The sequence below is a fragment of the Pistacia vera genome, unplaced genomic scaffold, assembly GCF_008641045.1.
Source record: "Pistacia vera cultivar Batoury unplaced genomic scaffold, PisVer_v2 Contig680, whole genome shotgun sequence".
Lineage (NCBI taxonomy): Eukaryota > Viridiplantae > Streptophyta > Magnoliopsida > Sapindales > Anacardiaceae > Pistacia > Pistacia vera.
The window spans coordinates 183575-200472 of NW_022196535.1; the positions used below are offsets into that span (position 1 = coordinate 183575).

The 16898-nt window shown below is 30.8% G+C and overlaps 1 protein-coding gene across 1 annotated transcript; it reads right to left on the bottom strand.

The window, feature by feature from the left end:
- Positions 1–3454: 3454 nt before the first annotated feature.
- LOC116113535 (protein NRT1/ PTR FAMILY 8.3-like) lies at positions 3455–7672 on the bottom strand. The gene is made up of 5 exons (XM_031399684.1): positions 7573–7672; positions 6242–6347; positions 5950–6167; positions 5295–5851; positions 3455–4390 (listed from the first exon to the last, which is right to left on the bottom strand). The coding sequence occupies exons 1-5, from the start codon at positions 7621–7623 to the stop codon at positions 3568–3570; spliced, it is 1755 nt and encodes a 584-aa protein (XP_031255544.1). The 5' UTR covers positions 7624–7672; the 3' UTR covers positions 3455–3567.
- Positions 7673–16898: the final 9226 nt, after the last annotated feature.

The following is a 16898-nucleotide window of genomic DNA, read 5'->3' on the forward strand; positions in this document are numbered from 1 at the left end:
GAGAGTGGTTCTATACTTAGGCTTATGGAGTCTACCACCATTTGATAAACTTTACATTTCTGCATAAAATAATCTGGGACGGAAGGTGGATTGAAGTGGGGACTACCTACTTAGGAGACCGATAGAGAAAGACAGTCAACTCAATTTATGACTTTTTGGAGTGCTAAGCATTTTCTTGTAATAATGTATCAACAATTTTTTAGACTTGCATTTGCAATCAATTCTAGGCATTTCTTTTGTGTTTAATTTTAATTTTCCCTTGCTATTTTAGTTTTATGTTGTTTTTCGTTTGTTTCACTTTGTTCCTGATGCTCGAGGATGAGTACACCTTAAGTTTGGGGGTATTTGATAATCCTAGGATTATACTATTTTTCTATATGATTTTGTAGGATTTTTGGATACTTCTTACAAGTTTTCTGCCTGAATTGTTACTTAATTCTGCATATTTTATGTTTCAGGCCAAAACGTGTAATTGGAACACAACAAAGCAAAATGAGTTTCCAGACCCGAAACCGAGCGAAATTCAGAAGATCGAGAAATTATGATGCTGATTGGAAGCACCTTCGGAGTTTGTTCCTATTGGAGATCAAGAAGATCAAAGATTCAAGTGAATAAGCAAGCAGAGGGTAGCTCCGTAAATTTAGTAAAGAAGATAAGAAGTTCCCCGTGGCAAGGTTTTCTCTTCGTTGCGACAAGCTAGCCTTTGGAATCGGGGGTCAGTAAAACTCAAGTCGATGTCGCAGCGAGATGTTTTCTTTGCCGCGGTGAAAACTGCAATTTTAAGTTTTTGTTAAAACGTTGCATTTTTCTTATATAGTATTGGGTCCTAGGGTTTTAGGCGACTATTTAAGAAAAAGTTAGCTCATTTTGAGAGGGAGGTTGACATTTTGGGAAATGGGGGAGAGGAGAAGAAGATTGGAAGAATTTGGATCTCCAAATTAGAGAAGTTTCTTTTCCCTTTCTTGTTTTATGATGTTGAACTCTGGTTTTGTTATGTATTTAATGTTTATGTCCATTTTGAACATGAACTAACTCGTTTTTGGGTTAGGGTGGGTTTTGATGGATCTTTGTTTATAATGATTTAATTTATAATATCTTGTTGTTTTTGGGTTCTATTGCATGGATTAAGTGTTTATCTTTGTTCTTACTGCATTTTATTGTTGGGTTTTTTAATCAAATGAATGTTGAGCATGATGAGACTGATAAGTGATTCATGTGTTAGCTTCTTGAGGTAAACACCATAGATTGAGAAAAAACTAGAGATAGACAAATGCAATCTATAAAATCTTTATAGGATTCCACATGCTTAAGGGACTTTGAACCATTAAATTTCAATTTGTTGGGTGCGAAAGTTTAATAGGGATAAGTAGTAAATTATAACCTGAAAAAGGTATATTTTACAACCTGGGGAGTCCGATTTATAATTCGTGCATGTGAACTTGAAGATAATAGGATTATTAGGTTGAATTGGAGTAACTTGGTGAAATCGAAACCCTAACCTCTCTTCTTAAATTGAATTTAGTTGTTGAGTTGCTTTTATTGTGTTAAATTTAGTTGTCTCTTTTGTTTTGTTCTAATTTAGTTTTTAGTAGCTCCTGCAAATCCAATTTTTTGTGTTCTTCAATTAGTTATAAAATTAGGAAAATCAATACTTAGCACTCAATCCTCATGGGAATAATACTCTATTCATCACTTTATTACTTTTTCCGACTAGTGCACTTGCTAAATATGCATGTTTATGAAATCACACATCAAGCAACCATTTCTTTGTTAAGGCCACTATCGCGATATGAATCAAATTGTTGAAAATTTCTCTTTACCTTCTCTGATCTGCTCCCTCTCGTAATCATTTTGAAGTTTAAAAATTTTAGCGGTAAGGTTTGGAGAAGAAGAGGAGGAGAAGATAAAAATTGCAATTTTTGTAAACAAACTATAGGGTGTATTTGTAATTTTTGCAAACAATTAGGGGTTTATTTAATTTTTACAAGGTATATTTGTCATTTTTGTGAAAAATATAGGTGTATTCGTAATTTTCCTAGGTACCCTAAACCGGAGTAGAAACCTGTGTTTTAGGTTTCGATTCCTTGCATTTAAGAACCAAAACCGGTTGATTCCGGTTTCAGTTCAAATCCCAGGAATCTGCCGGTTTTCATCATGGTTTCGATTGCATGGGATTTGGACGGGTACCTAGACCCGCCCACCCCTAGCTGGATATCATGATAAAGATCCTTTCGTACTACTCATCTTATACCAAATAAACCCAACAAATTATTTTAGTAAACAATAGAGGAAAGGTTTGAGAGAATTTTTAAAATATAAGGGAGGTAAGGGATACTATTTTAAACTTATGGGAGTGTCAAAAACCTTAGAGGAGGTGAGAGATCATAACCTTTTTTGGTTTCGTTTTAAAATAATGGGTCGACTTAGCTACCCTTCACGAGGGTAATAAAATTAACCTATCGAACTTATAATACAATAAAACCTCTCTATAGTGATACTCTATATAGGAATAACCTTCATGTAGTCATAAAAACTTTCGGTCCCAACTTGGACCAGTTATAAATAAGAATAAATTTCACATTGTAATAAATTATAATTTTTCTAGGTCTCGTCTTAAGGAACTTGTCTTTACATAGTAATAATTATATGCATATCGCAAAAAATATATGTTATGTTACATTAAAGGTTTATGATGAAATAAAATATTTATCTAAAGTTGTTTGGGACAATAATTTATACTTTAGAATTGTTACCACATCTTTTATCTTACGGGTACATAATAAGCCATCAACATGAACATTTTCTTGTTGAAACCGAAACATTTCTAACTCTCAAACATGTTTAGAGCTTCTTGGCATGAAATTTTTGTATTTTCATACTATCATCCTCAAGATTATCTTCCTCCTCTTCTTATTTAATTCTAGTAAAAATTTCTTTTTCAGTTAAAACATATACGATTTATTGCTCATTTGGATTATTGAGGAAGAAATTAATATCTATTTGATTAGCGTAGTAAAGTTGTCGAATTTGATCACTCAATTTTATTGTGACTCTTTGATATCCATTTCCATACTATCCCATTGCTATTAAAATAATGAATTGAAATCCTAATACTACTAAAACATGAATTATAAAATACGAAATCAAAACAATAATTCTTGTAACTACACCTCTATTAAATTATAAAATTCTTATAATAATAAATTTAATTAATCCCACAATTATGACTATAGAGAGGTTGTACTATAATAATAAATAAATTTGTAAAGTTATCACCTATAATACTAGTCCATTATCAGTAATGTAAATGAACAAATTCGTAATATTAATCATAAGAATAGTAATGTGGAACACGCATAAAAAATGTGGAATCAATAACAAATAACAAATAACATAAAGTACATACGTGTAGCTATTACAAGCAGAATAGATTAGATATTATTTTACATACATCATTTTTCAGTCCACCATTACAAGCAAAATAGATTAGCTTTTGAACCTTCAACTGATTGCAGAACATGCAGATTTTATGTACACACCATTTCTATTTAAAGTTCCGTAAAAAAATTAAGAAGCCTTCTTCTTCTTGTACTTTTTGGCACAAACAACATACACCAACATGTTAAAGAAGCTGAGTCCAGCCAAAAGCCAGAAGAAGTAATCAAGATGACCCTCATTCAAGTTATCCGGAATCCATCCAGTTTTCCCACCTTTAGTTGTGAAGTACGTTACCATTGTCAAAATAAATGAGCTCAGGTAATTGCCCAATGACGTTGTCAGAAGTGACAATGCGCTGCACAAGCTTCGCATGGCATCGGGAGATTGGTCATAGAAAAACTCAAGCTGCCCAATGAATGTACATACCTCAGCAGCACCCAACAAGAAATATTGAGGAATTTGCCAAAAGATACTTAATGGCACGGCAACATCTTCATCAACCAGCCCAAGCTCTCTTGCAATCTGTAGCCGGTTAATCTCCACCAATGCAGCTGCCGACATGCACAGAATTGAAAGAAAGAGGCCAATTCCCATTCGCTGCAACTCTGAGAAGCCTCTCTCCTTGCCTGTGAACTTCCTTGCAATAGGTACAATGAACTTATCATAGATGGGGACCCAGAAAATAACACTGATAACATCAAAACTTGAAAGAGAGGCCGGAGGAATGGTGAAAGAACCAATTGATGTGTCCATCATCATCCCTTGTTCCACAAACATTGTAGACATTTGGGCATAGACAGCAGAAAATATAATTCCAGTAGCCCAGATGGGAAACATACGGATTAAAATTTTCAATTCCTCCACCTGTGTTACAGTGCAAAGCATCCAAGGATTGGAATAATCCCCACTTTTGATCTCAGTATCTGAAAGCACAGCAGCTTTATCAAGGCACCTGCAAGCAATAAAAGTGGGTATTCGTTCTTTTTTTTTTTCACTTCTGGGAGAAAATTTCTACTGCTTTAAGGAAATCAAGAAAACTTAAATTGAAACTTCTATGCGAGCACACTTAAGTTATCCCAATGTCATACACAAAAAGACTATATTAGAGTCATGCAAACAAAAAAGAGGAAAAAGAAATTAAACAATATACCGAGAAATAAAACAGATCTATTATAGCTTTACTTAGAAGTTTCATTACAATGCATTTTTCCTCAATCTTACATCTAAAACTAGAAGAGACGAATTCAGAATATAATCTCAAATTTTATAAAACAATTGTGAGAAGTGCCTGCAAAATTTGAAAGCAAGCAAATTAAATTAAATTACAGATGCACTGAGAGCTTGTGTAAAATCATTATACTGAAATTCCATGAAATGTGCTACATAACTGAAAACATATATTATCATTATTCTCAGAACTACATCAAATAATTTCATCTAAAGATTTTAAGGGCAACATTCCTAATTTTCAATATCATTAAGCTATCCCTATTTAACGTGTCTATCTTGTGTTCAAATGCTCAAAAAAAAAAAAGATGAGACAGAGAGAGAGAGAGAGAGAGAGAGAGAACCTATTTAAATTGGAAGTTGAAAAAAGAAAAATGAGACACAAAGAGAGAGAGCCTAATTAGGTGGCTACTTGTTAAAAGGTCTAAATTTGTAAATTTGAATTAAAAAATTACAAGGAAGACAGATAGAGACAGACACAGAAAATCTAATTTTCGTGGATGTCCAATACACACCCCATTATGACCTTTCTATATGTAACATGAAAATAAAAAGTCATACAGATTGGAAAAAAATATTTTGGCAAGGATAAAAGTGTTGAAACTCAGAGAGATGAAGAAAAATTTTACTTAAGTTCATCACTATGCTCGATCTTTCGACTTCCTTCAATGGCAGAGTTTTTATCTTGAGTTTCATAAAGGAGACTACTGTCTATAGGTACCTCCAAATTCCACTTACGGATTGAAGCAACCAAAACCTGACACATTCTTGTAACTGGGCTTCCCCCTGGTCTTTGAAATCTATAGAGGGGAGTGCCTGAAAAGAAACTTGCAATTGCAGCGCCCATAAACAATGCAGGAATTCCAAATCCTAGACCCCACCCAGCATTGTCTTGAATCCACACCAGGAAACTACTAGATATCAGAGCACCTATATTGATAGAAAAATAAAACCAGTTGAAGAAGGACCCCTTCTTTACTCTTTCTTTAGGATCAGTATCATCAAACTGATCTGCCCCAAAGGACGAAACACATGGTTTAATACCACCAGTACCAAGTGCAATCAGATAAAGCCCAAAGAAGAATACTGCATACTGAGCCAGAGTAGCTGAAGGGCATGCAGAACCCACACATTCAGCAGGTTTTAGTGCAGGAATTGATGCTGAAAGGGTCAATGTGCACATTCCCTACACCAAAACAAATTTATGTTACTAAAGACTTCATAAAATTTTGCAAAAGACATGTAGTCAAAAGAAACAGCTGCAGTTAAAGCAAGATGAATTACAATAAAGTAAATTGTGGAGAAAGCAGCAATTGTCCAATATCTTCCCCAATAAGCATCAGCTAAGATGGCTCCAATAAGAGGTGTAAGATAGCAAGTGCCTTGCCAGGTGGTAACATTTCTTGCAGCAGAAACATTTCCTTCGTGTAGTTTGTTGGTAAGATAAGAAACAAGATTGGTCGCAATTCCATAGTAGGCCAAACGTTCACAACATTCAGTACCTGTATTTTAGATTAAGAACGTCAGAAATAGAAATATTCAAGAAAAAGTGCCATAAAGAAAAATGATAAATCACCCAGTATGAAAGGGCATGCTCTCCAATTTCCAGTATTCTGCTTCAGAACAGGTTTCCCATTAATGTCTACGGAGCCATCTCCTGTGTACAATTGACTGCTCTCATTCTAAAGATAGGCAAAAGAAGTCAAGAGTAAGATAGATAAAACAATACAAGGCATACTCCAATGAAAATATAAGAATAATTAGTTGCTTTTAATTTTTATCCATGGATTTTCACAAACGTTAAGAATAGAGATTTAACAACTTATCTTTGGCTTTTTAGTATCTTCCAACCATGATTGTAAAAAATATTTAATTACCCAAGAGAAAATCAGTCATCCCCTAACATAAACACATGGAGACAGGTCCAACAATCTGGAGTGCACAATTCTATATACCATTAAATATTAAAGGAAGAGGACATATTACCACATAAAAATGCCAGCAAAAGAAAATATAGAATTGGTAGAATACACAAAAAGAATAAGATAACACAACTTATACACACATATAACAGAGCACTTCAATTTGAATATTACATTAATAAATTTCAAATTCAACCTGATTGGAATCACTTGGATTCTCATGGCAGCCCATTAAGATGACACAGACCCACCCTATAGCATTCAATCACTACAACCTGACACTGCTCTAAGTACACAAAGTGCAGAAAATTTACTTTTGGATACAGCAAGCCAGCTTGGGCCCAAGGAATTCAACTCAGCAAACAATGATGAGATGCTGAGTCACTCCATAAAACCATGATGATGCTATGACAATATATTGATAGTGGGAGTAAGATGTATGATTAGTTCAAGTAATGATTCTGATTCCCCAAGAACAGAAGCCGTACAATGAAAACATAATTTACTATGCATCCCCAAAACCAAAAAATTAAGAAGTTTACACATTCACATATGATCCGATTATGCAAAGACCATATTCAACCATTCGAAAGCAAACCTATAACTAAATTCAAAATATGACCATATAGTTCAAATACGCCTTCAAGCTTCTATATGGTCAAACTAAACATCAAAGAACTCTAAAAATATAGACTTAAGAAAAGGAAAAGTAGCTGCATATCATTAGCCATTGAGCTAATTGAATTAATTTCCAACTACCCGAACAACGTCTAAGAAATACTTTCATATGCAATCAACAATAATCCAAATTAAATTAACTAGATCCACGGCCAATCAGAAAACGAATTCCACAACAGAAGCTTTGGATTTTGACTTTTCCACGAATTCAAAATCTCTAAATAAGATTGCAGCAAAAGCAAAAACATCTAAAATTTGGTTTTGTTCATATAATCAAAATTAAAACTTTCGAAAATTGACGGAAAACCTGGGTGCGTCCTTGTTCCAAGAGCAATCTTTCTTCGTCAATGGAGCCCATACGGAGTTTCTGAGTTCTGCAAGTTTTATCACTTTGGGAATTGAAAATTGAAACGATATGCTGATGGAGAAATGTAAGATACTTGTTAACTTGAAGACATAAAGTATGGGCCACGGAATCTTATACAGTATAGTTACCGTGTCTGACCAGCTACGGTAATGGGTTTATAACAGTTTCCCCCTCTAGGTTTGAAGAAAATAAAAACACCAAGGTTTTCTATACCCAAAATATTCATTACTTTACCATAATACTCTTTATCTAATTTTATATTCTTTCCGGTTCTTATTTCTTCAATTTTAATTTTAATTATAGTTATAGTAATATTTATTAACCAATTTTATATAATAAATTATAATTAAAATAAATATATGAATAGTTAAGGATCCGTTTGGTTTATTATTTCTTATCCTATTCCCAATCATATTCTCAAAATAGCTGTTTGTTTCATTATTTAGGAAATACCATTATATTTTATTCAATTAATTTTAGACCCCTTAAGTTTATTAATTTAATTAAACACTCCCAGAAAAAAAGTTTAAAAATTAATAAAAACACCCCCACCCACCCATAGTTGTCAGATTCCTGCAACCACCGTCGGTGGTAGCCGGAATCTGTCATAACAGCATACAAACAACCGAAACCAGTCGGTAATTCACCGATCTAGCCTTTTCCAACATTCAACGGTCAGATCTGGCCATATATCTGGCCTTTTTCGGCCATATCCGTGGTGGATCTGGCCAAAAAAGGTCAGATCGACACACGATCGGCCATATTCAACTGGTCTGCATTGTAATGCCAGACCTGACACTATGGGTGGGTTGGAGTGTTTTTGTCATTTTACAAATTTTTTATATATTGGGTGTTTAGTTAAATTAGCAACCCTATGGGAGTTTTTTCGTTAATTTTTAAATTTTACCTTGTAATAATCACCCTATTCAACTACCCAATACTATTTCCAAAATCCTGTCCAAAATAACAAACCAAACGGACCCTAAATTATTTAATTTTATACAATAAAATAAAGTTCAAAAGAACCTAAATTTAATTTATTGCATAAAAAATGAATAAAATAAAAATGGGAGGGTGGAAGGTGAAACCAGGATTTTACTTTGGGGAGGGGTAATCTTTTTAAATAAAATTTAATTTTTTTTTATATGAACTACAATGGTATAATAATTTTTTATTAATAGAAAGAAGACTCATATATACAATTATGGGGACATAATAAACGGTACATTTCCAATTATGTATATACACGATAGTTAACTTGTTATATAGCCATTGGGTTTTTTTTTTTTTTTTTTTTTTTTTTAACCATTAATAAGAAGAAGAAAAAAAAAAATTTAATAAAGATTGATGGAAAAAAAAAAAAGAATATATAAATTATAATTGTTTTGTCATGTAAGGATTATGAATTATTTTTTTACTTGGATTAGTGAACAAGATAAAATTTTACTTAGTATTAATGTGAGAGAAATAAATTTACATAAACATAAATTGATTGTATCTTAACATATGGGAAATAATAAAGTTGTATCAATAAATTAAGAATGGATTTTATATTTTTAAGGATTATCAGATAATTATGTAATAAAATATTGTAATTAACACATAAAAAATATGACAAACTCAACCTATTTTTACTTTTTTTTTTCCAAAAAGTTGACCCGAGTTGTAGCTAGGTCAGCCCATAGGTAGATCTGCCCTTGGGGCTTGGTGGAGTACAATGATATAAAAGACACTAATTCAAAACAAAATTTCAGATTATTTTAGGTTTTTATTTCTTCAATTTTATATAGTTAAAATAAAAACTGAAGAAATAAATATTGAAAAAAAATATAATTAGACAAAGGGTATTATAGTCATTATTGGTAAAGTAGTCAATTTTTTTTATGTATTTATTTAATAATATTATATTTACAAATAAATCTTACAAAGATTTTCATATAAAATAATATGGTAAAAAATGAATAAAAAAATTAAACAAAAAGTCAAACTCATTATATGCACTCTTTTATTAATTTTTTGTCATATTACTTTGTATGGAGATCTTTGTAAGTATAACATTACCCATATTTATTACTATTCGAAAACTGTGGGTGTGTTTGTATTTTCCTCAAACCTGGAGGAAGAAATTGTTGTAAACCCCTACGGTATCCAACTAAACTTACTGAGCATTTTTCACCCTTGGATCATGGTCAAAGACACTTTAGTCAACCTTGAGGCCGATCAAAGGTTGGTAACTCCCGGTAGCTTACTAGGGTAAAGCTAACTTTGCCCTTTCCACTTCCTTTCTAAAACCGTAATACTAAGATGTGACTTAAAAGGTACACAAAAAAAATATAAAATAATGATGACTAAAATATAAAAATACTGATAATACCCATACAGTTTAGGGCTAATTTTGGTTACCTCCTTTAGGTTTATCTTTATCCTAAACTTCAAAAGCCTTTTTACTTTTGGAAATATTGATTTTCTCGTGTACAAATTATGATTATCTTTAAAATTGATATAGATTTTATAAATTATCATTGAACTCCTCTAGGTGGGTTACTATCATAACACCTCTAAAGGAGTAATCAATTTTATTAAAACCCAATTATTTCGGAAAAGTATTGCGATCTCTAAAACACCATGTGATACTATTTATTAGGGGTGTTAAGTTCCGGGTACCTTGCACTTTTTGAAGGAACCGGAACCGACGGTTCCTTGAAATTTGAACCAGAACCGGAACCGACGGTTCCGGTTCTGGGTACCCTGTAAAATTATAATAACCCCCCGAAAGTTTTTAAAATGGAAAAAAACCCTTAAAAACTTACAAATATCCCCCACCTGGCACTTGTTAACAAAAATAAAATTACAAATTATAAATTCAAAATTACAAACTCCATTACTTTGTAAAGTAGATTCTCAAAAGTCAAACCAACTTATTTTAAATGTTATGAAATATAAATATAAATGTATTCACATTACTTTTTCTACAAAAGTTTTTATTAAGTCTCCTAATCTTTAATTTTATTTTATATTAGTCTCGGTTCCTGGTTCCTGGTTCTAGTTCTGGTTCCTAACTATAGGAACCGGAACCGCACAATAACGGTTCCAAAAATTTGGAACCGAAACCTACCCATTGACGATTGGTTTTGGGTAGGAACCGGAACCAAACTCAGGATACCCGTCGGTTCCAATTCCAACCGGTTCTTTTGAACACCCCTACTATTTATCCACATCAATTTAATATAACTTTTAGAGTTGGGTTGGCGTAAGACCATATCCAACCCATTGCACCAAATTGGTGTAACTTTCACACAAAAATGGTGTGATTTTACTATTGCATCTCCAACCTATTTTATCAAATATTACACAAAAAATAATATTCTTTAGAATATTCTTTTTCTTTCTATTAATTCTCAACAATTAATTTATTTCACTAATTTTTTTGTGTATATTAATTAAATATTAAAAATAATATATTTTATTAATTAATAATAACTTTAAAAATTATACTAAATTGTTATTCTAATTTATGTTGTACTTTCCTTTTAATTTTAGTGTTTTTAAATTAATGTTAATTTATTTTGAGTTATTGAAGTTTAATATTTGCATTGAAATGAAGTTTTGTTTTTAATTTTCATCATTTTTTGAATTATATAATTATTATGAATTTATTATTATAAATGGTCAAATTAACATAAATACAAATTAAAAAAAAAATAACCAAAATAATGAAATAAAATATGTTTTGTGGTCAATGAATAGTATCACACCATATTGGTGCGGATAAATAGTATCACACCAAATTTGGAATTTGGTATGATACTATTCAACCACACCAATTTGGTGTGGTTGTTGGTGTTAAGAATATCTCCAACCCAGTGTTTTACACCAAATTGATGTGAAAATTTTGCTCCAACCCAACACCAAATTGATGTAAATGAATAATATCACACCAAATTAGGTGCAATACTATTTATCCACACCAATTTGGTGTGACACTATTCATCTACTACAAAACATATTTTATTTCTTTGTTTTTGTTATTTATTTTTTTAATTTGTATTTATGCTAATTTGATTATTATTTATATTAATATTTATAATAATAAATTCATAATAATTATATAATTCAAAAAATGATGAAAATTTAAAAACAAAACTTCATTCAATGCAAATATCAAACTACAATAACTCAAAATAAATTAACACTAAAATTAAAAGAAAATACAACATAAACTAAAATAACAATATGGAATTTTACTTTTGTGTTGTTGTTTTTTTTTTTTTTTTTCTTTTTTTTTTTGTGGCATTTTATATTAGATATAATTTTTTTTATATTAAATGTAATGTTATATTTGATTAAATAAATGCTTAATTTTATTAAATTAGTATAATTCAAAGTTATTATTATTTAACAAAAATACCATTCTCAATATTTAATTAATATATACAAAAATAATTAGTAAAATAAATTAATTGCTGATTATTAATAGAAAAAAAGAAAGAAAATATTATAAAGAATATTCTTTTTGGTGTAATATTTGATGCAATAGGTTGGAGATGCAATAATGAAATTAGGGATGGGCATTAGGGGTGTTCAAAAGCGGTTAACCGAACCGGTTAACCGCTTTTCTAAACCGAACCGGATTTTCGGTTCAGGAAAATTCCCGAACCGGTTTTAGGGAAAACCGGTTTTTCGGTTAACCGTTTTAAAAAAAGCAGTTAACCGGTTTTGAACCGGTTTTCCCTTTTTTTTTTTTTATAGAACTTTTTTTTTTTTTTTGTCCTAAATTAAATTGTAAATATAGACAATACATTGGGAACTAAGAAAAAAAAATTTGGGTTGGGATTTTAGATTGAGTGAATTAGGAATTTATTTTAGTTTAGGTTATTATTTATTTATTTAATATATAATATATTTATATATATATTTGAAAAACCGGTTTAGAAAACCCGTTTTCGGTTAACCGTTTCTAATTTCTCCCGAACCGGTAACTGAACCGAATATTCGGTTTTTTTAATTTTTCGATCCATAACCGAACTGTTTTTCGGTTCGGTTCGGTTTTTGCATTTTTTTGAACACCCCTAATGGGCATAATACCTGCCCCGCCACGCCCTGCCTTGCCCGCATATATATATATATATATGTGTGTGTGTGTGTGTGTGTGTGTGTGTGTGTGTAAATATGTATACATATATTTGTAATAAGGTTTAATTTTAACCATATAATCCTTTATTAATTTTAATAGTTGAAAATCAATCAATGAATTCATAAATTATACAAGAATAAATTATAATTGTATGAGTATTTTATGAAACCATATGCAAATAAGTAATAAATAAAACTATATTAAATATAATAAATCATTATAAATATTTGTAATATATTAATTTTAACCATTTAATCCTTTATTAATCTTAATAGTTGGAAACCAATCAATGAAGCCATAAATTATACAAGAACAAATTATAATTGTGTGAGTATTTTATGAAACCATATACAAATAAATAATAAATATAATTAGATTAAATATAATAAATCATTAAATATATATATATATATATATATATATATATATAGCTAAGTTAAATATAATAAATCATTATAAATATTTGTAATACATAATATATATATTGTATATGTATAATGTATTATTTGATATTTTGATTGATTATAATAAAAATAAATCATTATAAATTTTTTTTCCCTCATTGAATCATTATTTCAATTCTATTACCTAATTACTCTTGTTATATTATGATAGCTATTTATTTAGAATTTATTATAATATATATGATAGTTATTTATTTAGAATTTATTATAATATATATGTATAATGTATCATATGTAATACATTATGTATAATGCTATGTATTATTTAGAATATTAATGAGACATTATAATATATATGGTATAATTTATTTAGAATTTATTTTAATATATTATATATTATACATTATACATAATATGCTATAAAACAAAAATTATACATTATACATAATATGTTATTGTCCGTAATCATAATTTCATAATTTCATATGTTAATACTTGTTACTTAATACAATAATACATAATATTAATCCACTAATATATAATATATTTATATATATGTATAATGTATCATAATTATAATTTTGATATTTTGATTCATTATAATTTTTTTTTAATTATTATAAATTAAAAAAAATTATAATGCAAAACCCCCAAACGGGGATTTCGAGGATTCCCCAAATTCTCAATTCGGGGATCGGGCCTAATTCGGGGATTCTTTGAATTTCCCGCTTGGGCTATGGGCCAAGACCGGGGAATCCGCTTGGGCTTTCGGGCCGGGGCCGAAGCCGAAGATAGGGGTCCTCTCCCCGTGCCCATCCCTAAGTGAAATACACCAAAAGCCACTCCAATTTGGTGCGAAAGTTGCACTAATTTGGTGTTTGTGGTTGGAGATGGTCTTACATTGGAGCAAAATTTGGACACCATTTTGGTGTAAAAAAATGGTGTTGCATTGTAGATGCCCTAACATTTGGACACTATTTTGGTGTTTTACACCAATTTGGTGTCCCACTGAAGAAAAAGAAAGAGATATTATAAAAATATTCTTTTTGGTGTAATATTTGGTGCAATGGATTAGAGATGCAAGAGTAAAATGGTGTAACCATTTTGATCCAATTTGATGTTTGTAGTGGGAGATGGTCTAAGTAGAGGTGAACCCAAAAAGTTTCCTTTAGAATGCTAAAAGTAATGTTCCATGAAATACAAGGGAAAAATAAATAAATGAATCTAGGAAGTTGGATTCGGGGGCCTAAAATGTCAAGTTCCACGAACGAGCGAGGCCGAAAGGAAAAAGCTAATTATTCATGAATAAAATGATATAAAATCTATTGCGGGTGGCCATCTCGATAGCTCTACCTTTCCCACAGAGACCCATTTTTATTTTTTATTATTAGAAATTCCCTTAAATTTACAAAAAAATAAAAACTCTTTGAAAATGTATCAAAAACAACATTAATAAGGAGCTTATAATATTTTTTAACAACACTCTCTCCTATTAAAGGGATATGGTATTCTAACATAATTTTTGATACAAAATCTTAGCTTTTTATTCAATGTAATCCAATAGATTTGGATGAAAAGCTAGAATTTATTATTTTTAAGGGTTTTTCTTTTCCCCTATGAGATTGTTCAATATTAAATTTATCTAGTTTCTTAAGAAAGTATTAAAAACACCCCTTTTATTATAAAACACCCCCCTTAGAAATATTAAAAACCTCTTTACAAAATAAGGAGTGTTAGTAACACTCGTTTTTTGCACTGTCTTCCTCACTCAGTCACAATCTGAGAAGTTAGAAAAGTGAATGTTCTTAACACTTACAAAATTATAAAAAAAACCTCCTAATAAGGGTGTTCTTAATACTTTTTAAACGAAATTGATAAGTTTACTGAGTAATCTCATAAGAGGGAAATGAAATAAACCTTTATTCTTAATGTCAAATATGCAAGTTTTAAACTATTAGATTATCATGAATCAAGAGTAATGAAAGTTATATAATTCATTTATAAAAGAAAAATATATAAAGAAAATAACTACCTGAAATACAAATATCATGAAATTTGGGCTCCACGTATGCGAAGACAATTCATTCTAAACTATTGCGTCGGTCGTTGAGAAAATTTTATCATAAATTTATATTAATCTACAGGAGAGTTGATCCTTTTTTTTTTCCGGCTCCAATGAGCCATACCTAACCTTCTAATTTTGTTTTGTTCAAATGAGCCATACCGAATCTTCTCTTTTTTGTTTTGTTCCAACGAACCATATCGTGGAATCCTAGATAAATGATTTCCATAGATTTTATTTGATAAATTTTAAATTTAAAAAAAAAAAAAAAAAATGAAGGGTTGACTCTATTGCTGTACTGAAACAGAAACCAAAAATAAATTACAATTGTTTGGAAAACTAAAAATCAATGTGTTAAAACATAATTCAAATTACGTATTTGATTAGATATTTATTCTTATGTATACATAAAAAAAGATATGCTTCATAAAAATGATTTTTGCTTTAATATAAATTCTGTAACAATCATAACTAAAACTAAACTAAGGTGAATGTAGGTGAGTGCAAAAAGAAATTTTATATTATATTTTAATCCATTTTGTACTTGTAGAAATAATTTTGTTTAAGAGATAATTGAATGATATAATTAGTTTCTAAAGAAATGGGTGTGAAAAAGAATTCTACGATTTCAAATTAACCTATAGTTAGGTAAATAATTTGAACGATTCAAATGGATCATGGTCCAATTAGACTTTTACAAAATTAGGTGGAAAGAAAGCTGTTGATGCTTGATTTTGGACACCAACGACTCGCACGTACAAAGTGTTAAGAGACTCTTAGAAATTACACGTGATAGATCCATGAGATTTGAATATGGAAATGAGATTATATATGTTGCAGAAACATAACTAATAAACTCACAAGAGAGTTTTTTATAGTGGTTCGGATCTTAAAGCAAATCCTACATCCACTGTTATTTTATTGTTCTCTGACTATTTTTTATCATATTGCCCGTAAGACATACAAAGATGAAGAAATTCTTCGCTTTACAGAGAGAAATAATGAAGCTCAAATCTATGTCTAGCTCTCATATGCCCAACCCCCCTTTTTGTGAAGAGAGCTGCTCATTTATACACCTTTTAGGTCAATGTAATGAATATTTTTGCAAGTTGTCATAACGTGTGGGGACCACTCTTTAATCCTTATCAACTTTATTTTGATAAAGTTGGGACAGGCTTGTGATCCTCATCCACTCATAGATAAAACTTGAATCTATTGGGTTGGTGACAACCGTATCCTTTCTGTCTTGGGGCGACGTGGCAGCTCTTAGACGACGCAAAGCCTTCTTGAACTCTGATTGATTAGTGCTGACATCAGTACGATTTTTTAGGCACAACAGAACCCCTATAGTTTTTGGGGTGCGTAATTGCACTTCAAAAACTCATGTCTTAGATCTGAATGGTTGTTGCACTATAGGCTATAGTCTGGAACTGAAGAGCTCGAACTATGCTTGGCGCGATCGGGTGCTGAGAGCTAGGATTGTGATCTGAGAGCTTGGAGCGATCCGAAGCTGAACACGATTTGATAACTATCATGAAATGTCCAGTAGATGAATTCCTGGACGGAGCTAACGTCAGAAACCTAAACGCACGGCTTAGAAGCCTTCAACAGATAAGCCAACTTAAAACAGTCATAACTTTTGATCTGGGAGGAGTTTTGGAGCCCG